At 39.0% G+C, this 21026-nt stretch overlaps 1 protein-coding gene across 1 annotated transcript in view; it reads left to right on the top strand.

Annotated features, from left to right (window-relative positions):
- Positions 1-19707, top strand: part of ABCB5 (ATP binding cassette subfamily B member 5) — a 35057-nt gene extending 15350 nt beyond the window's left edge. Inside the window, exons 15-29 of the mRNA XM_027738947.2 lie at positions 426-596; positions 3148-3309; positions 3765-3989; positions 5999-6145; positions 6652-6756; positions 7540-7617; positions 8671-8754; positions 10723-10926; positions 11752-11852; positions 13040-13180; positions 13670-13826; positions 15888-16085; positions 17009-17215; positions 18180-18326; positions 18830-19707. Coding sequence (XP_027594748.1) covers positions 426-596; positions 3148-3309; positions 3765-3989; positions 5999-6145; positions 6652-6756; positions 7540-7617; positions 8671-8754; positions 10723-10926; positions 11752-11852; positions 13040-13180; positions 13670-13826; positions 15888-16085; positions 17009-17215; positions 18180-18326; positions 18830-19027 — 2325 coding nt within the window. The 3' untranslated portion in view covers positions 19028-19707. The remainder of the gene's footprint in view (positions 1-425; positions 597-3147; positions 3310-3764; positions 3990-5998; positions 6146-6651; positions 6757-7539; positions 7618-8670; positions 8755-10722; positions 10927-11751; positions 11853-13039; positions 13181-13669; positions 13827-15887; positions 16086-17008; positions 17216-18179; positions 18327-18829) is intronic.
- The last annotated feature ends 1319 nt before the right edge of the window (positions 19708-21026 follow it).

Below are 21026 nucleotides of genomic sequence, written 5' to 3'. Positions count from 1 at the left end.
TAAGAACCAAGCAATGGCTCCAAGTGGGATGTATCAGGTTCAGGAGGCAACTTTATAGGTCCTGGTTTGTCCCTATCATTCCAACCCTTTTGGAAAGGTAGGCAGCTCTCAGTAAATAAAGAGATGTCTTTTACAGGCTCACCTGGAGAAAGCCCAGGGTTTGGAGCACTCTCTGAGTGAGCAAGAAAGATCGTGTTTTTAAAGAACCATAAGTTCAAAATTAGGCACTTAAGTGTGCAGTGGGGGCAGGAGGGTTTGGCTAAGGGCTAGCTGGATGGATAGAGTTCCGTGTTTGCTCTGCCAATGCTCAAGTCACATGGATCAAGCTGCCTCCTGTCTAGAAGCTGAGTATTTACATTACACAGAGGAGTGAGGATTTCACTTGAGATGTCCCACAACTTCTATTTTGTTCTCTCCTTTCTCAGAAATTTAACACCATGGTAGGGGAAAGAGGGGCTCAGCTGAGTGGAGGACAGAAGCAGCGAATAGCTATTGCTCGTGCCCTAGCAAGAAATCCCAAGATTCTTCTTCTGGATGAAGCTACGTCTGCATTAGATACTCAGAGTGAATCCATAGTACAAGCAGCTCTTGATAAGGTAGGACTCATGTTACTGAAACTACCAGCTGCCATGAAAAGGTGCAAGAGCACTTAAGAAAAATCAATGTTTGATTTTCAGTGCAGGTTTCCACTGGAACTGAGGACACTGGAAAATAAAATTTGGATGGACAATCAATTTCAGTGTTTTAACAGAGAGTTTGAACTATCAAAAATTTACATGGGAATCATGTTTGCTTTTTAGGATTTTTGGCTTTGCATTATTACTAATTACAAAGACGCTTAGACATGTGGAACTGTCTGTGGACCTCCCCTCTCTTTCTCAAATAATAGTTGTTCATTTGCTGGTCAAATATTGATGGCATCTTATCAAGGCAAGGTATGAGGACTGAATAGCCTTTTTCAGGTAGATATATAGAAATTTATATATGATATTCCTAGTATTTGTTCTTCATTGAATAGTTGCTTCATAATTTTCACACAGCACTTGGGATTTAGCCATTTTCTTTCTTTTCAGAGACAGTGCAAACTACAGGACAAAAGCAGAACCAGTTGCAAATACTTGAGTCTCTGCCCCACACCTCTTTTTATCAGCCCCACAGCTCTAGGGTGGGTGCTGCTGAGAGACAGAGAGAGCTGTCAGAGCTTGTACCCATGTCTCTGATAAGCACACAATACCTTCCTCACAGCCCTCTTTCATCAGCAGTTTCCAACAACATGTAGTGCAACCTAATGGGTTTGACTGAAAAAGAACTTCACGATTGGGCTCTAGTGTTTTTTCTTTTGTTAATATTTATTTTAATGTACTTTTAAAAACTAAGTGAAAAATCCTGCTTTTCATTGCAGTAGTTATGCAGAGAGATACAAATTACTAGTATGGCTCAAGGGAAATACAGAATTTGCCATCTTCATTGCCAGTCAATTTAAATCTGACGTAAAATGCAGCTGTTTGTTATATTCGCATGATTCTACTGATATTAATATTGAGGTAACATATAGATGCAAAAATTATATATAATTTTTATATTTATGATATAATTGCTGCAGAATTTAACACTAAAATGATTGATGCTTCAGACATAATTTAGCTTTCTTCTGCATGTTTTTTAATTTCATGATCAAATACTTACTTTTTCTAGAAGCTCATTGCTTCATTTAGTGCATAACAAAGAGGGAGGTCATTTAATTAAGTGGACTGTTCTGTATAGAATTCCTCATCCTTCAGCATGTTCCCAGAATACACCAAAATGAGCCTTGAATTATAACTTAATTATCTTTTCACAGCTTTTTGATATCCATCAGTGTAGTCCCCAAATGGAATTTCCAGATTTCAACATCCCCAAGTGGAAAAAATGATGCTAATATTGTTCATTATTTTTACAGCTGAAGAGCGGAGATATTAACCTCATGAGTGCTCACTCTTTCTGGGCGGTCATGCACACCTGTTTGTAGTCTGCTCTTTTTCAGATAACTCTGAATCTTTTAAAGCATTTTGCTTGTTCTGATCAAAGCTCCCAGCTGCAGTGGTGAAGGCTCTAGACATTAGGGCACAGGCATGAAAACTGCACTGCAGACCTCTTGTGACAGACTTTCAGTGACTTGCATCAAATCCATGACAACTTGATGGCAGGCATAGGGGAAGAATTCGAATATCTGTGGAAGCATTCATCCACTACAGCTGCCTTCATCTTCTTCATGCCTCTGTTCCTGTGCCCATATGATGTAGCAAGTAACTTCCAGCAGGCCCCTGGACCACAGAGCATGCTTGTTGCACGAGGTCCCCTTGGATTTCTCCTCCTGCCTCCATGCCACCATCTGCTCCAGGCATCAGGGATGAGGGAAGCTGACCTCTACAGCAGTTGCAACCTGGAACATGCTACTTTGCTGCATGAGGACTGTGTGTGCCACTGGTCTGCAGGAGGGAGCTGGAGAGGGGTGGAACATGTAACCTTCTGACTGGGACTTCAGCAGCTCTTTCTGCCAAATCCCAACAGGATTATTGTCAAATTAGCTTATTTCAAAAGACTGGGAAAGTGCTTTATGGAGTAGCTCAAACCCATTTCTGACCCCAGTTGTGCTCCACTCCTCTGCACTTTGCTGCTAAGCCTTGTCAGAAATCATGCTGTTGTTGTACTTCCAAAAATATGCATGGGCAGTATATAAAGAAAATATCCATTCTTTATATACTTGCTATCCTAGCTTTATTTTCAGAAAGATCTAACTATTCTTACTGCATTTCCTCCTCATCCTTACATACACATGGAAATACTTTATGAGCACTTTAGCTCAAACAGTTCAAGTTTCATAAAAAGTCAAATAACCTTATAGTCTTTAATACCTGTATTGCCTGTCTAAAAAGATTAATGTGGCTTTCTCTACCTAAATTAGTCAAATGAAGGTGTCCTTAGACTGTTAAACAAGGGGCACGAAACTAGGAAGAAAAATTCTTCGCTTTTAGAAAAGAAAATTATTATTGAAACTTTGATTTTTATTTTATATTACAAATCACGAAAATAACTTTGTTTTATTTCTGTGCTGTTTTCTTGCGCATTTGTACATTGGTTTTTGTTTTTTTTTTTTATTTCTGTAAGGCTCGGGCTGGACGTACCACCATTGTGATCGCTCACAGACTGTCTACCATCAGGACTGCTGACACTATTGCTGGTTTTGAGAAAGGCGTCGTGGTTGAACAAGGAACACACAGTGAACTCATGTTGCAGAAGGGAGTCTACTATTCTCTTGTAATGCAGCAGGTAAGGGCAAATTTATTTATTTTCTTTCTCCATTTCACAAAGCTGTCAAATGATGGTAGGTGGAGCCATTTCCTCTCTCTGCTTCCTGCACGTTGTCCAGCTCAGTCACTCCAGTCTGGGCACAGACAGAGAATTGCAGTTCTTGGGGGTTTTACCAATAAGTGTTTCGCAGTTACATAACCCAATAGGTCAAAAACATAAGTGAGTTGAAGGCACAGACTACATAATTATGTACTTAACCACAGAGGTGTTAGATTCCAGGTGAATTCCATAGGCTGTTAAAGGAAAAGAGGAACAAAAAAATCAGGATCGAATAGTCTACTCTTGCAGACTGAAATAATGTATCCTATAGGCAACACACAATTAAAACAGCAGTATTCATGAGCGAAAAAAATTTACTTTTCTTTTTTTCTGCTCAAAATGCCTTATAATTGCACATCCTGAATTCTCACTAGGGTTGTAGCGATGATGTTCAAGATGATGGCACATCAGAAGATAGTGAAGGCACAGAGGCTGAAGAACATGAGGAAAACATAAATCTTGTGGAAGACCTGACTCTTCAAGATCACTTTGAAGAATCTGTGATCTCTGGCAGAGGCAGCATTCGAAGAAGATCCAGCAGATATAAGAACACATCTAAGAAGTCCTTTGGAAAAAAGAAGGAAAAAAAGGAGCTGGAGGTTGGTATTAGAATTTCAGTTTAGAATTTTAATGATAACATAAACAAAAAACTAAAAAACAACAAAACCAAAAAGCTCATAACTTTGACTACTTTTAAATAGCTGGCTGCCATGTAACCTTCACTCTGGTGCTATTACAGTCAGTACACACCAGACTGAGTATTTGTCCTAGGAATCTGGGGACAAGCACTTGTGTCTTACCAAAAATCTTCCTTTTAACACTACTGAGTTAGTGTGGAACTGGAAAAAACTTGTGCTATTGATTTGTCACGCTTCATAGAATTAACTGTGTTATTTCACTATTATTGATGTTTCAGTTCTATCTAATTAAAACTAGTTGTGAGATTTCATTTGCAGGATTCTTTGCTTCCTGGTACACACAGTTGCAAATATTGGTGAATAATGCTATCCCTGGGGTGTGCATACCAAAATTCAAGGCACTTTGGAGTATCATACTACATTTATGTCAAACTTTAAAAAAGAATCAAAACTAATATTTTGAACAACATTTTAAATAAAAGATCTGTTATTCTCTCTGTCTTAGTATATGCTCCAGTTCTAGAGGGTTTTTTCCAGATAAACAGTTTAGTTGACAAATGCCATATATAAATAATAGACATACAGGAAATTCAGGTTTTAGAAACAGAACTTTGTTTTGTCAAAGTTGAGTAAAACTTGCTCATGGCTTCGATAAGAGCTGATTTCTAATAGATTCTGGATCAGACTTATGGTAAGCAGCTCAATAAACTTGATTTTGATTTTTTTCTATTTTGTATTACTCGAACTACAGCTTTTTTTTTTTTTTCATGAAATGCATTGGAAGAGTTGTTTGCTGTATTTTGGTGGGTTTGGAGTTTTTTTAGTTTTTTTACCTGATTTCAGGACTCTTGAAGTGAAGAAATAAAATCTAAATTCCAAAGTAAAACCATGAATCCTTTTAAACCTATGAAAGTTAACATCTCAACGGTAATATATCATCTGATTATTTAAAGTATTTATGGAAGCTTTAGTATGATCTTTATCTATACATATTCCTTCTCACTAAAATATAGCTTCCAGCTAATACATATTTCAAGTAGAACGAAGGAGCTGGATCCATTCCTATTATCACATAAAAAGTTATGCAACCTCAAAAGATACTTTTTGGCTCTGTATTAATACTGCTTAAGACCTCAGAGTCTTAGTGGGTGTCTATGCTCAAGACTTCAATATTTATCACATTCAGAAAAAATTAAGAAGTCAAGCATCCAGCCATTGTAATTATTTCAAAAAGATCAGCCCACTTTTATAGTTGAAGGTTAGCCACCCTCATTCAGCATCTGAAACACGAGATAAAATAACCAGGAAGCAAGAGCAACTTGCTTGTAATCCTGACTAATATTTTGTCTCCTTTCTGATGTTTTCACTTTTTGCTTTTCCAGAATTACCCCTGTGGAGGCATAGGCACTTGAATAAATTTGTAAAGCAGGACAGGACATTTTTTGTACTTTCAAAGCAAATACAAGCTGACTCTTACATATGCCTCTTTCATGTTTTTGGTAATGATGCATAGGCTATCGTTTGCAAAAAAGAAAAATGACCTCTCTACCCAATTGTACCACTGCCAGCCCACTAACATTTAGCTGAACTGGAGAGATCTCTTCTGTGCTCTGAACAGTGAGACTTTTAGTTCTTTATAATGATTGCAGTGCTAGTTGCCATTCATGATGACCAGTCCTATTTGACTTTCAATTAACTATCCTGGCCCTTCTCCCCTCACGACTTAGCCTTCTGTTAAGTTTTTTGCCTCCAAATTTTTACAGTGCAGTTGACATTCTAGGATATGAAACAGCAAAGCAGCAGATCTCCAGATGTTTACTTGGTCTGAGTGCACAAAGAGGGCTTTCAGCTGCTTCCCAAGACAGTTCACTGCTCAAAACCTAATGAGCACCCACTTTCTGGGGAATTTTATGTTCTGCAACTTTCCAAGGAAAACCTGAAGTTTTTTACTGATTCTTTTCTTCTTTTAGGAAGAAAATCTCCCTGATGTGCCTTACTTAAGAATCCTGGCTCTGAACAAACCTGAGTGGCTCTATGTACTGCTGGGAGTGATTGCTGCTGCTGTCATAGGTGGGGTCCATCCTGCATTTGCTGTTATATTTGGAAAAATCATTGGGGTAAGTTTTTTGGCTGTTGTTTTTTCAGGTTTTTGTGGGGGGGGGGGTTAGGGTGTTTCAGGTTTGGGGTTTGTTTGTTTTTCTTTGGGTTTTGGTTTTTTTGGCAAATGGATGTTGCAATCCTGAGCTTCCCTCATGTTCAACCACTCAGCCAGTTCTTCCTCTGTAAGTCTCTGGATGGGCTTAACTTGTGTAAATGAATCCATTGCAAAATGTTAAAGGGTTCCTCTAGACGCACAGCGTGGTGGAACTGCATCTGACTAGCACAGGAGAGGAGGAACATTGATGAAGCTGAGGTAACAAATTAGTATGATGTAGGTTAAATGGAAATCTGGACTTTGTCCTGGTCCTTAAACAGAAAGTTGACTGCAAACTGATTTCGAGATCCAGAATACTTGCTAAGAGAAATGAAAGTAGACAAGCTTCTTGAGATGAAGGCTGGTTTATGTAACTGACACTTGTCTATGTACTTATTTTTGTGGTTTGTTTTTATTTTTCTTGCATAGGCTTTTCAAGAAAGAGATCCAGTAAAGAGGAGTAAAAATACTTTGGTCCTTTCTTTGATGTTTCTTTTACTTGGAGTGATTATCTTAACAGCATACATAATCCAAGTAAGTGTCACTACACCGAAATGTTAAAAGTTCTTAATTCCCCATGAGGCTGCAGATATAACTCATGTCAATGCAGTCTGAGAAGCAAAAAAGCAATCAGAGCTTAAAAAATATACAGAAGTGCCAGTTCTCTCTGAGATATGTGGGGTTTATGGTTATGTTTACTTAAAGATATATGTCTGTATTTGCTGTTGGTTTAAATAAGCCACTGAAGGCAATGTGAATTCAACATGATTGAAATCAAAGTTGAGGATCTGCCCTTAAAAGTCAAAGTTAATACTGACATTTCTCACTGCCAGTCTATAGGTTCTTGCCAAAGTAAGTATAAAATAGACTCCTTCCACACCAGGCAGCGCTTTCCATACCATCAGGTAAACTCCATTTGCTGTCCTCTTACGACTCCTTTACAGATTTCAGGAAATACTTTGTGCCCATTGATGTCCATATCATAAAATCCATGGTATGACTTCTGTGAGAGAATGTCTCTGGTTGCAGTCAAGAGTAGGGAGGTCAATGACTGGATTAGGTTGATTTATCTTGTAGTTCTGGTGGGGCATAGGAATAAGGTATTACAATGAAGCTCCTGCCTTCCTTGACATGTTACTCTCTTTCTGTGGGAAAACAGAGTTTTATGTTCCAGGAATGTGAAGGATGCTTTTCCTAGGACGAATGTATATTCACAGGAGGTTGTAGGAGGCTTTTTGGTGTAATTGCTTTTGTTGTGCAGATTTATTAACAGAGTTACTGCACCAGATGAGAAAATATTACTCTTTGCTCCCCCAGGGATTCATGTTTGGGAAGTCTGGAGAAATGCTAACAATGAGACTGCGCTCTTTGTCCTTCAAAGCATTACTTCAGCAGGTATGAATTACGCAGCTAGGGTATAAAGAGAACTAGGTGTCCTTTGAAGACTGTTATAAGGTCCACGTGTAGTCTGGAGAAAAGAAAACAAAAGCATGTCTCTTCTACCACTAGCTTGGAAAAAAGTACGACTCTCCTGGAAATGTCCTAATCCATGTGCAATTCGGCTGAATGCTCTTACTGCAGGTAGTTTAATTTTGAAGGAGTGTCATTGCAAACATGCATATTTCTGGCATGCTAATATGCACACAGTATGCAGCTGTCTGTGTGTGTAAGGATGACCAAAAAAGTTTAACTTCCCTTTGCTTGGGTGGTCGTGATACAAGTATATAATATATAGATGTAAGTCTAATCCATTTAATTATTTATATTTAGATCTACATAATGCAATCTATAGCAAATAAAAAATCTGCTAATTTTTACTGGAAAAAAAATCAAATTTCCCTTCTTCCCATGAGAAGAATGAAGTTATTTATGTTAAACCCTTCCTGTTAAATTGTGCAATTTTGCTATTTGAGAATCACAGAATTCTCATTCTGTAATAATCATGTGAATATGTAACCTGGCACTCCACACGCCCACTGGGGACAAGAACCTGTGTGTTTGTAGAAAAATCTGAAAGGGACTAGAAGACAATAAATTGGTGAGGAAAAAACCACCTGCTGTAGCCTTTGGAGGTAAAAGGGTCTCATTTTCTTTCAGTATGTACAAATCCTTTTGGGTCCCTTCCAACTCAGGATATTCTATGATTCTATAGTTGATGGAATAGATAATTCATAAGAAGAGAATAGTTAACGTCTTCAGGCCCAAGGAATGTCTGAGTAAAAGGGATTTATAATAAAAGTTTCTAAATGGGCACACTGGAAAAAAACATCACAGCCAATAACACTTCGATTGTGAACAATTAGATGTTCTCAAAAGAATAATGCTTTTTAAGCTTTTTCTTTTAGTTCACTTGGAAATGCTGACTACCGAGAAAGAATATTCAGTTAGTAATCATGACTTGTACTTTCATGTAATTTTTGAAACAAAACTAAGTGTCTTTTCTTACAGGATATTGGATGGTATGATGATCAGAAAAATGCTGTTGGTGTTCTGCTAACTCGTCTTGCTACAGATGCTTCCCAAGTCAAAGGGGTATGTTGATTCTTTTTTAAGGTATTTTTTTCCTTAGAAATATTAATTGTGATTGGCAAGGGACACAGGATTATTTCAGAACACAAGGTAGTAAATCTACCCTACAGACTGGCAGATGGATTTACACTGTGTGCTGCAAACATATTGGAAGGGATTTCCCATCTGATAATTTATGAGAACTATCAAAAATCCAGCAGATGTTCATGTACCTTTCATGTTCCCCCCCACAAGTCTTTAAGCTAAGTATGTAATAACTGTAGACCATTTCACCATGCAAAGTGAAATCTGCATATGTGCTTGGGCCACAGTCATTGGACCCCAGGTTTTTACACTTTATGATGGGTGTCACCTGAATGCCATAGAGAGGTTTGCACCTGCAGATGATGCAAACCCTTACTGACCTCAATGAAGAGAATTCTTCTTCCCATCCCCACAAAATGTGCTTCACAAAAAACAGACCAAACAGTAAGAAATACCCTGGCACGAATAAAGAACACCAGGGAAGGGCGATGGTCAAGGAAGCGAATGACTAAAGGCACTGATATGGGAGAGCTGGACACTGGGAGGAGAATATGGCAAATTTTGTACAATTCCTCCAACTGCTCACCTCATCAGCAGAGCCTGACAATCTGCCAAACATCTCTGTGTATTCCCTTCTCTTTTGGGGGTGGGGACAGGATAGTGGAAATCACTGCAGGACTTGAGGGGTAAAGTTTACTAGTTTATTTTAAGATGTCTTTTTTTATTCTTTTTCCCTTAAAATTTGTACCTTAAAAAAAAAATCCTTTAATCCCTACATTTTTCAGTCTCCAGAGACTTTTGTTTCTCTCTTGTCATCCTTCATTATGGGCTTGCAGTGAGAAAAGAGTCTTTGACAAAATTTAGTAATTTTCATCTTTTAAAAGTTTGGTTTTTTAAGTGGCACTGAACTATATCACCCTGTCAGGGCAGTTGAAAGGAGGGGTGCACATGGTCCCCTACTACAGAAAGCACCAAAGGGCATGTACAGCTGTTTTTTTCTCTGGAGTGCTACAGAGTGTCAGTAAGTCAGTACCATGCCTCATGCTGCACTGGCTGAAGTTTCCAAATCCATCTTTATGTGCAACTCCTAGAACATATGGCAACAATTCACCCTGGCATTAGTTTAGTTATTACTATTTTAAATTTTATTGAACAAGAAAAGCCTTTTCAGGGCAGGAAAGTCTTTGGCAAAAGCAAGGATTCCTTTTTCTTCCCACCCGAGGATTTTTGGTTTTTTTCCATCATGCCAAATTTTGGAAGATGAACTATTTCCACAGGGCTGTTTGCAGAACTCTTTTCTGCAAATCAGAGCCCACCCAGATGCTGGATGCTAATCGTCTCTCATCTTAAAAAGTTTTTGATGAAAAGGTTACATGGACTGGGAGGAGATGGGAGTTCTTCAGTAGTAGTTAATCTTTCCTACTCATTATCCCACAGAGATAAAGCATTTCTGCAGTGGCCAAATTCAGATCTATTTCTTTTTCTCTGAGAACCCAACCTAAAGTGCAGCAGTTGAGAACTTGGGGATGAGTATTTTCCACCACCATTAGTGTGGTGGGTCAATGGATGGCTCTTGTTAGAATCAAACCCCTGTTGCCTAATGCTGGAGACCCAACCACCAACTTGCCTTACTGTGTCAGTGGTCACAGTGTCCCGTGCCTTGCGTAGTACATGAAGTCCCAGATACATAATTCATTAAACTACTGTCATGACCAACTCTCTAAACTACTTTAACATCCCTTGAAGGCCTGAATACTGGCGGGTATGAAGAATGTCTAGGAATGCTTACATAAGTAGGTGCATAATGTCCATGCACGCTACCAGACACAGTTTCGTTTTCCAGTGGAACCTTTGGCCTTGGCTATAAACCAATTTGAAGTGGTGATATAAGTAACAAAAGGAAAAATCTAATGACAAATATTTGGGGGGTCTCTGGGGTTTTCTTAGGCAACCGGAAGCCGACTTGCACTGATGACTATGGCTGTTTTTACCCTTGTGACTGCCATCACTATTGCATTTGTTTATGGCTGGCAGCTAACTTTGCTTATCCTGGCCTGCATTCCTTACATTATTGTTGCAAATGCTGTGAGTGCTAAGTCCATGTCTGGTCATGCCGCAAAAGATCAAAAAGCTTTGGAAGAGGCTGGAAGAGTAAGTTCCTCAATTTTAACTACAGGGTTATGGTGTGAGATCACTTTTAAAAGGACAATATTGTAGTTATATTATAGCTGACTCAGTTGTCCAAGATAAATGAAGGGGAAAGAGGGGACAGGGCAGGGTGGGGGTCGAGGGGAATGTTTATACATCCTCAAGAAAAGCAAAACATAGATAACACTAACCATCTGTAAATTAGGCAATAGAAATGCATTTTAAAGCCTCCACAGTGGATTTCTGGGTAGTGACAGCTGTAGCAGTAGAATCCCCAGTAGAATCCTTGTGCCTGGGGTGAGCAGTGTAGCTCTGCACTGCTCTGCTGCAACCAGAAGCATTGCAAATTTGGTACCTTTTTATTCTGTCATAGAGGCAAACCATTAATGCACTCAAGAGTTTCAGAGTACTGTCTTCATTCACCTGATAGAGCTTTTCCAGAAGACAGAAGTAGTCCATGCAAAAGAGCAAGCTGTAGCCAGATGACTGATGTTGGTTCTTATTTTGTTAAATTTGGTTTAATTCATCAGGGCTACAACCCATGAGTTAGAGCAGATGCTGCTGAATGCTTCCTGCATGATGGTCCAAGGTTCTGAACTCAAATATATTGTTGGCTTCAGCCCCCACCATGTCTCACAGCTATGGGGGGAATAATTTCATTGCTTGGGGCTTTCCTTCATCTGGGAATAGACATCAACCTCCTCCCTTAAGCAAGCACATTCTGATCTAAAATAATAAATGCTAGAGAAGAGATCAAGTGTTTAGGAGATATGTTGTAAATTGCAGTTGTAAGGGATTACATCATATTTGTTTTATCTCCCCATTTAGATTTCAACAGAATCGGTTGAAAACATAAGAACTGTAGCTTCACTGACCAGGGAAGAAGTATTTTATGAAAAATATGTTACTAGTTTGAATGGTCCATATAGGTGAGGCTCTTTTTTGTTTAATGATTCTTTCTTAGTACACTTTACACTGAATATATGTTACAGAATATTGTGTTTGCATGTGTATGCCTACAATATAGGACATGTGGTCACTCCATTTCAGTATATTGAAATGGATACATTGATACTACTTAAGTCAGGAACTGACATTTCCACCACACACTTTATAATATAAATCAGTTTTATTCCCCTCATATGACTTTGAAACTTTGAAATGAACTTCATATGTTTCCCTAGTTCGACCTGCTACATCCCACTGACTTGTCTTCACTGAAATGAATTGAATCACCAGGGATGTAAGATTTTTCTAACTCCATTTTACTTAAACAAAATAACCCAAAATCCACTTGTTTCTTTACTCCTCCAAATAACTAATGTAAAGAAAGGTATTGAAAAAAATGTATTTCAATCTGTTCTGAGCCAAAATGGTGTTAAAATTCAATGACTGGTGAACTGGTAATAGCCCAGATTTGGCCAGGATGCTAGGCTGAACTGTCACAGGTCTCTGATTTACAGCTCAGACTAGAAAGATTTCCTCTTCCTCAGAGACCAGTCCTAAACAATGAGGATAGAGAGTGCTCCAGACTCTGATTCAGTGCGTGTTCTACTAGTTACACAAAATGAATCTTCTCCAGAGGGATGGATTGAAAAATAGTGGCTTAGTCTGAATCCCTGTGGGGCACCCAGCAATATGGCCCCTCTCTGAATCAGGATGAGAGGTCTTTCTGCTCAGATGTGATGACCTGGCAGAAGTCTGCAGGTGGCTCTTAGGCTGAGCTGGAGCCTGCTTGTTTCCTTAATAAAATGGGTCATATGGGGTAGTTATTAATTTATTTTAACTGTTTTAGTGACCTTCCCTGCTATAAAAACAAAGGGAGGGGATTCAAATTAACAAAGCTGAGGATCAAGGATCTCATTGCTTTCTGTCCTAAGGGCAGTTCTGTGTCATGAAGAGGGGGGCACTTAGGGTCTGGCAGAGGTTGTTGTGTTTGAACACAAAGCTAAAATGTTTGAACACATATGCGTGTGAACATGCATGTGTGTTCTGGGCTGATTTGTTGTGTTTTCAGGGGGTGAGCTGAAAACTTTAATCCAGAAGTCTGGGTATCCCCCAGTGTCTGCTGTTTCTCTTTTATGAGTTACTTATGGAAAGTGTCTTTCTTTATCAGAGATTCTCTGAAAAAAGCCCCTTTCTATGGATTTAACTATGGAGTAGCTCAAAGCGCAGAGTACTTTATTAATGCTGCAGTCTTCAGATTTGGAGCATGGCTCATTGCTAATTGTCTGACCAACTTTGAAAATGTATTTATGTGAGTATACTTTATAAAATGTAAAAAAAACCAAAATCAGTACATGGGATAGTGATTTCAATGCATGCAAATTATTTTATCAAATTACAGAGGTAAGAGGGCATAGAGATTCAGAAATTCAGTCTGGTTTAGAGTGTTCTTTGTGCATAAAGGCTGTTTTGGGGAAAGGTGAATATTTGGGCAGTGAAACAGCAAGAGTGAGCAGCAAGCTCAGCATACTATTCTGGTGAAGCCTTTGACCTTCAATGTTCCTTTGAGGCAGAGGGCATTACATAGAGAAGTGATGTGATACCACTGTTCATCTATAAAGTAGCTGTGGGAACAAATAGAACTACCTAATACTGGATGACATTCTGGGGGGTGAGGAACTCCAGAAATGTCATAACCTAAAGATGCTAAAAACTTTATCCTGAACATTTGTTTTACACATGAGGAAATGAATACATTGTTCTCCCTGAAATTAATTGTGCTTTTTCTTTTGCCTTTTAGAGTCTTTTCTTCTGTCCTGTTTGCAGCTATGAATGTTGGTCAGTCTGCTTCTCTGGCACCAGACTATGGCAAAGCTAAAATGTCAGCCAACAAAATCTTTCAACTTTTGGACAGAAAACCTGTAATTGACAGTTACAGTGAAGAAGGTGAAAAATTGGTAAGCATTGGGGGTATTTTGGCTTGGGGTTTTGGGGGATTTGGGGATTTTTTTGGATTTGGTGGGGGAGGTGTTTTGGGGGAGTCTTTTTTTTTTCAGAAAAGATGTTGTAACAAACTAAATTAATGTTTTATTTTCTACAACTGTATTCATAGCTTCATAGTTTTTAGGGTGTCACAAAGGGTGACAAAGTTAGGGTGACCTAATAGTGGCCTTCTAGTACCTGAAAGGAGCCTACAAGAAAGATGGGAAGAGATTTTTTACAAGAGTGAAAGGACAAGGGATAATGGCTTCAAACTGAGAGAGAGGAGGTTTAAATTAGATATTAGGAAAAAATTCTTACTGTGAGGGTGGTGAGGCACTGGAACAGGTTGCCCAGAGAAGTTGTAGGTGCCCTATCCCTGGAGATGTTCAAGGCCAGGCTGAGCAAGCTGTTCTTGTGAAAGGTGTCCATGTCCATGGCAGGGGGATTGGAAGTAGGTGATTTTTAAGGTCCCTTCCAACCCAATCTGTTCTGTGATTCTATGAAAAGACAGACGTTATATAAGATAGTGGTAGTTACTCATTATTTCTGAGTTTCAGTAAAAAAGTGTGTAGCCTATAAGGTAGTTTTTCTCTAAATAAGCAAAAAAATACTTTTCATTCTACCGACATCTTAAATGGTTTCAGGAAAACACTGATAAATGTCAATTCCAATAAAAGTTGTGTTGTCTTTGTAAGAGTTTATAGGAGAAATAAAATACAAATGCATTATTCTACTTTGTAAATGAGAGACTAGTTCCTTTACAGACAGAACAGTTTTGCCAGAATCCATCCTATTCAAATGGTGAAAACTCTTACAAGTAAAAATGTGCTCTTGTGAAGTCAAAGTGAACTTAATGAATAATTTGTTTTGCTATAAAGTTGGGTAGGGAATGACACAACAAGGAAAAACCAACAATAATGACAAGTAAAAAACCCAAAGCATACTCAAAAAATCCCCAAAAAGCCTCACCTTCAAACCAAAATTGTCATTAGGGAGCCTGACCTCAGCACTTGTCAAATTTCTGCATGAAATGCTTTCAATTTACATGTTCTGGAAGATTTATATTTGCACATCCAGGTTCATCTAAGTTTAAAATTAACTTCCCAGGTAGGTTTTAGATGGTAGCCTCTACTTAGGAAGCCATAATCCAGTTTCTATAACTTTAAGGTTATATACAGGATTTTCAGCCTTTAAAATTCTCAGCACATTCACATACCTTCTTGAAACAAGGTTCTCTGGCACAAACACTGAAAGCCTTGGCAGAAGGTCTCCAATAACATGAAGCTTAAGTGAAAGCATTTCTAGTATAGACCGGACTCGAATAGCAGTGATGCCTGTGACGTCAGCAAAGCAAAGCTTTGAGCCTGTTAAATTAGGTCATCGCTTGCTGTGAGAGCATTGTACCAGTGATGCTGCAAGTATGTACATAGGACTGGCTCATACCTCAAAGAACAGGAGAAGCAGTAGCCTTAGCTTGTGCCCCCTTTCTTTCACTTGTCCTTAAATATCAGCCTGAGATAGTTAACAACTTTCACATCTTTTTAAAGCACAACTTGTCCTCCATGCCCATGAATTACCTACCAAAGAATTTAGCTCTGCTGTCTTAATCTCTGATTTTGACCTTGTGTTACATTCACTCAAATTGTGCTACCTCTGCAGTGTGATATCAGAAAAGCAAATGATATAGTTTATATAACAAATGGAAGAACCTCAACTAAATGTGTTAGAAATGAAAAATACAAATGTTGTTTATTTGTCTATTGATATTCTTTTCAAAGGTGAAGTGAAAAATAGGTACAAGACATGCAGAAAACTCTTTCTTCATAAGGATCTAGTGACTTACATCTGCAGATCATCGTATAACTAGTACTATGTTCAGTTCAATATGCAATTTTAAAAGAACTTCAAAAGCTCTTTTGAAAAAACCCTCCCAAACTTTCTCAGTTCTCTCACTTTAATAATCAAGTCTTAACAAGTGTTATAGTTAAAGCTAGTAAACACTAATATGAGCATGTGAACTCTCTCCTGCTTTTCAGAGCCATTTTGAAGGCAACATTGAATTCAGAAACATCCATTTTGTATATCCAACAAGGCCAGAAGTTCAAGTTTTGCAAGGACTCAGTGTGAAGGTTAACAAAGGACAGACTCTCGCATTAGTAGGAAGCAGCGGCTGTGGAAAAAGCACATCCATTCAGCTCTTGGAGAGATTTTATGACCCTGTGGAAGGACAAGTGGTAAAAATAGACTTGTGTGGCTATTAATAACAATTAAATCTACAGGACTCTTTATCTTCCAAGGTTTCATAGGCTTTCAACAATCCTGGCAGTATCTCTGTTAGGATGCCATTTTTAGAGGTGTACATTACTGAGTCTGTGGCTCCAGTGCAGCTGTAGGCAAACCCAGAACCCCTGTCATTGCCCGCCTTGTGCATTTGCCCACATGTAGCAGCTCCAGCACCCAATGTTGGCACAGTGTGCAGGCTCAGGGCACAGATCTCATCAGGGAAAGCAATGACCATGACTGTGTGAGACTGCATTACCTCCCCAAAGCTGCTCACACCCTGGTCACACAGGGGCATAACATTTATGTCTCTTGCTTGTCAGTGTGTGAATTTTCTTGCTGATATGAATTCACAAATTAGGGGCATAGATACATGCTTCAGATAACACAAATGTAAACTCAAATAGATGTTACTATGTCACCATCAGAAAGTGACAATGGGCATTTTGATGCAATCCCTGTTAATGGGCATAGAAAGTCTAAAGAAGCCTCCTTGGAGGTTGTAAGATTAAGGTAAAGGCCTTCAGCTGAGAATATTATTGTTGTGTTCAGCTTCTTAAGGGGCAGGCTTTCCTGTGAGCTTCCTGGTGGTCAGTAGGGCTGGAAGGACTGCAATAACAGCCCGTGATCTGCATGTTGTTTCCGTCTGCTGGGAAATGGAAGAAAAACCACACAAAATTAAAAACTAATGAAAGGAAATATTTCATCTGTTCTGCTGGTTCTTTTCCTCTTTGCATGCAAAAAACTGACTTGATTTCATCTGGGAATATAACATGTAATGGGCTTCCTCTTACCATTCATGTTTCCTGTTTACAGTGTGTGTCTGTGGATGAGCTCTGTAGCCAGCTTGGCATCATGTTTCTGTTGCTTTTTCTAGCTAGCAGATGGATTTGATACCAGATCACTGCATTTACAATGGCTGAGGTCCAGACTGGGTCTGGTGTCACAGGAGCCCGTTTTGTTTGACTGCAGCATTGCCGAAAACATTAGTTATGGAGACAACAGTAGGGTGGTTAGTCAGGAGGAAATTGAAGAAGCAGCTAAGGCAGCAAATATTCATGCCTTCATTGAAAAACTGCCAGAGGTAAGAGACAGTGATCTTCTCTTCACAGTGTGATAACCAGATTTTTGGAATGATATGGAGAAATATATGTAGTGCTCACTTATACAGATAAATTAACAATGCACACTTTGTTTCCCTTAATAAGAAAAAGTATAGAATTTATGTTTTAAAATGTCAGTGTCTTTCAAGCTTAAAACCCTTTTTAGTTTGTTCAAAAAAAAAAAAAAACACACCTATATTTCCAGAATGTAGTGGTAGACAAAGCAGAATATTTTGGGGGGGACCATAATTTTTTTAATATGTTTTTCCTTTGACAGCAGAAACTTCTCAAGTTACTCTGAGAAAGAAATCTTATTTTTCTAATATAATTTAGTAAAATGAATTGGTCTATTTCTAATTGAAGGGACATGCACAGGAGCATTTCTTGATAAATTCAAAGGGGCAATAAATCAGAAGTGAATGACATGACATTTGACCTTCATGCCTGCCAAGAATTTGGCTCTAACAAGGAAAAATGCTTTGATAGTTTGTTTTCACTGTAGCTCTGTGTATCTGAAAATGATGTAATCATGCTGAAAAATATTTTGTCTTCATTGTGACTAATGATGTTTAGGATTCTTTATTCACAAGCAATGCAAGATCAAGTTCTTCATGTATATATTAAGCATTAAATCTCCAGTTACTCTTATTATAATATGTTCTGTGGACACCTCAGTACTGTATCACTGCTAGTACTATTCAAGATATATGCCACTTTTTGGAGGAATAAATTTTCAGACTGTGTATAAATGTGTGTGGCTGTATATATAACTGCTCATAGTAGAGATGTTTATAAAGTCCTAGCTTTATTAAAACCACTTGCACTAACCCTTTCTTTCAAGATGGAAACAACTAATAACTTATGGCCAAGCATAAAATTTTACTTTTCTAATCTTCCTTCTGTAAGAGTATTCACAGGTGATCTTTTCTATTTTTCAACATCCAGAAATACAATACCCGGGTGGGTGATAAAGGAACACAGCTTTCTGGAGGTCAGAAACAAAGAATAGCAATTGCTCGTGCTCTGGTTCGTAATCCTGCTGTTCTACTTCTGGATGAAGCTACCTCTGCTCTTGACACAGAAAGTGAAAAGGTGAGTAATGATTATTTTGTAAAATATTTGTCTATGCACATGGCTAGCTGATTTCTGTAGAATGAAATTAATGCAAACATGTTACAAATGCTCGACTGTGAAACAACAGGGCAGATGTGTCATGGTAGCTTTTCCACCTGAAAGTTGTGAACTACACTGGGAAGTTGTGCACATCTACTAAATAAAGTAGAAAAAACACCATGTGGAGCTGATTCTCCTCAGTTGTCTTTCTATTAGCTGTATTTGATGGTAAATATTGAATTTGTGTTCTAAGTGATGCTAGATGACCGAGAACCCACTTCTCTGTGTCTCATGCTTGTTTGATCAGACTCACTGGCCCTGAGTGAGAAACCCTGTTGAGTTAGGGTCTCCTGTATGCGCTGACTTGTGTATCTGTGGGAGATATATTCAAGTGATAACACAGAGTGAGAATCAAATGTAGTTCCCATGACAAGTTAAGACTTTCCAGATGCTAACAGCATTCTCATGATATCTGTATGCAGATTGTCCAGAAAGCTCTGGATAATGCCCGGCGAGGTCGAACCTGCATCGTCATTGCTCATCGCCTGTCAACCGTGCAGACAGCAGACATCATTGTGGTGATCCAGAACGGCAGGGTGGTTGAGCAGGGCACCCACAGCCAGTTACTAGCAAAGGAAGGACACTACTATGCCCTTGTAAATGCACAAGTCTCTAATTAGTGCTACTTACAGAGGTTTTTAATTTATTTTTTTTTTTTATGGGAAGACATGTAAAGCTGTGCAGAGGATTAACATTGGCTGTGCCTGTGCTGATGGAACAGGGACTGTGTGTTGCAGCCTGGTTGTTGCATCCAGTGCAGACCTTGATCCACGCACCCAGGGGGATGAGCAGTGCGTGCTCACAGAAGGTTCACAGGGCAGTCCTAGGGGCTGAATGTGCTGAGCAGCTTGGGGTGTCATGAGATTTGGAAGGAGCCAGATCTGAATTAGTCTCACCCACACCACAGCTGAGGTGGGCACCCTGCTCCCGCTGTCCCCCCAAACCCTGGCCCATGCCAGCTGCCATGGACCAAGGCGATATCAGTGTGATACTGATTAAACAGCAAGCTGATGCTTGTGCTTGCCCTTTTCTTCACCAGCCACATACAGTTATGAAGTCATCTGAAGTTAAAGATGACTGTCAATTCTTACTGACAACTGAGATTCCAAATAAAAGCATTTGTATTAAATTTAAAGAGAGGGGAGTGGATATGTGGGTTTGTGGGTTTTTTCCTTGCTTTAGGCCACATTTCTGGTATTACTGTACTTCACACATTTCTCAGAGATTCAATATTGTATTTCAGACAATAATTGTAATAGTTACAAGCTTTCCATATCAAGATAAACTGATATAAAAGATACCATTGTTTTGCTGAGTATTTTTCAAATGCTGACTCAACAAAGTTTAACTGTTCTTTGCATGCATTAGGATAATTTCAGAAGTCTTGTGGGGGGAGCTAAGATAGCTTCTTTTGGAGTGGACTCATGTCAACCATACAAATAACTTTTCTTAAAAAAAAAAAGTGGTTTTCAATCTGCGATCTTTTATTTTGAATACACATGGTACTTAGGGACATGATTTAGGGGTTTTTACAGTGTCAGGTTAAGAGTTGGACTTGGCAATGTAAAGGTCTCTGACAATCTAAATGATTCTATGAATAAAGATTGTTTGAGGTGTTGGCAAAACCTGTTTGCTCATGTGCTTTAATAATTGGTTATTCCTCAGGGTGCTGCAATACATCCTTTAACAGTTGAAGAACATATACTGTGTAGTCAGAGTGACTCAGCAGCTGGGATTTTTTGGCTGGTTAAACCAAATTGCAGCATTTTAATTTTCCAAGGCTTTGCACGTGGCTTTGGGTTAGGATTTATGGCCTGGAGCAACCTGCAGTACTTTATAATTTCCAGATTGCAGCAAACAAAACTTACAGTAACTGCTATCTCCTTTCTTCATTTCTATTATTTTCCAGCATCAGGGTCTGTGAGGGGAATAAAACACTCAAAAGAAAAAAAAATTCTGATTTCAGGTTTGCCAAAATAAACATAGTTGCTCTCCCTCACAGTTTTTCTCAGGGACTGTTTCAAGAGGAGTTTTCATTCATTCAGGCACCCCTCTCGTGATTTCTTCAATTTCTTGTGATAGGCAGACACTACAGAACTGCTGCCCTTATAACATTCCCAATTATCTAACGTGGGCTCCAATTAAATCCCTTTTCCCTGTTTTGTTTCTGCACTGGAGTTGAAATTACAAGCAGTAGATTTTGATTCTCAGTTTTGAAAATAAAAAAGGGAAGTAACTTCAGTATACGCTGTATCCACTACTTTCCTTAGCAGTGGGTGATTTTTGCCCAGTTCCCTCTCTCAGGCCACCTGCTGCAGCAGTGCCAAGTGGACAGGTGTCTGTGGTGGTCCTGCACCAGGGAGATGGTTCCCTTTCATGGTACCAAAATTGCTCCCTGCTCATGGTGACCTCCAGGCAGAATAAGAACTATCAAACCAGTTTAGAGCTCTTAGGCACCTTGAGGATCTGTGGATTGTTCTAGGATCCCTATGGATCAGGCTGGATGTTACTCATGGAGGTTGAGGCCCAGTAAGATCCTCAGAGTGGGGAGCTGTTTCCATTGTGTATTACTGGGAAGCGCCAAAAGAATGGAAAATGGTAATGAGAAAGAGAATTGGG

Source organism: Pipra filicauda, unplaced genomic scaffold (genome assembly GCF_003945595.2).
Source record: "Pipra filicauda isolate LSUMZ 115617 unplaced genomic scaffold, ASM394559v2 scaffold66_size7647185_pilon, whole genome shotgun sequence".
Classification (NCBI taxonomy): Eukaryota; Metazoa; Chordata; class Aves; order Passeriformes; family Pipridae; genus Pipra; species Pipra filicauda.
This window is presented reverse-complemented; position numbering and strand designations above follow the sequence as displayed.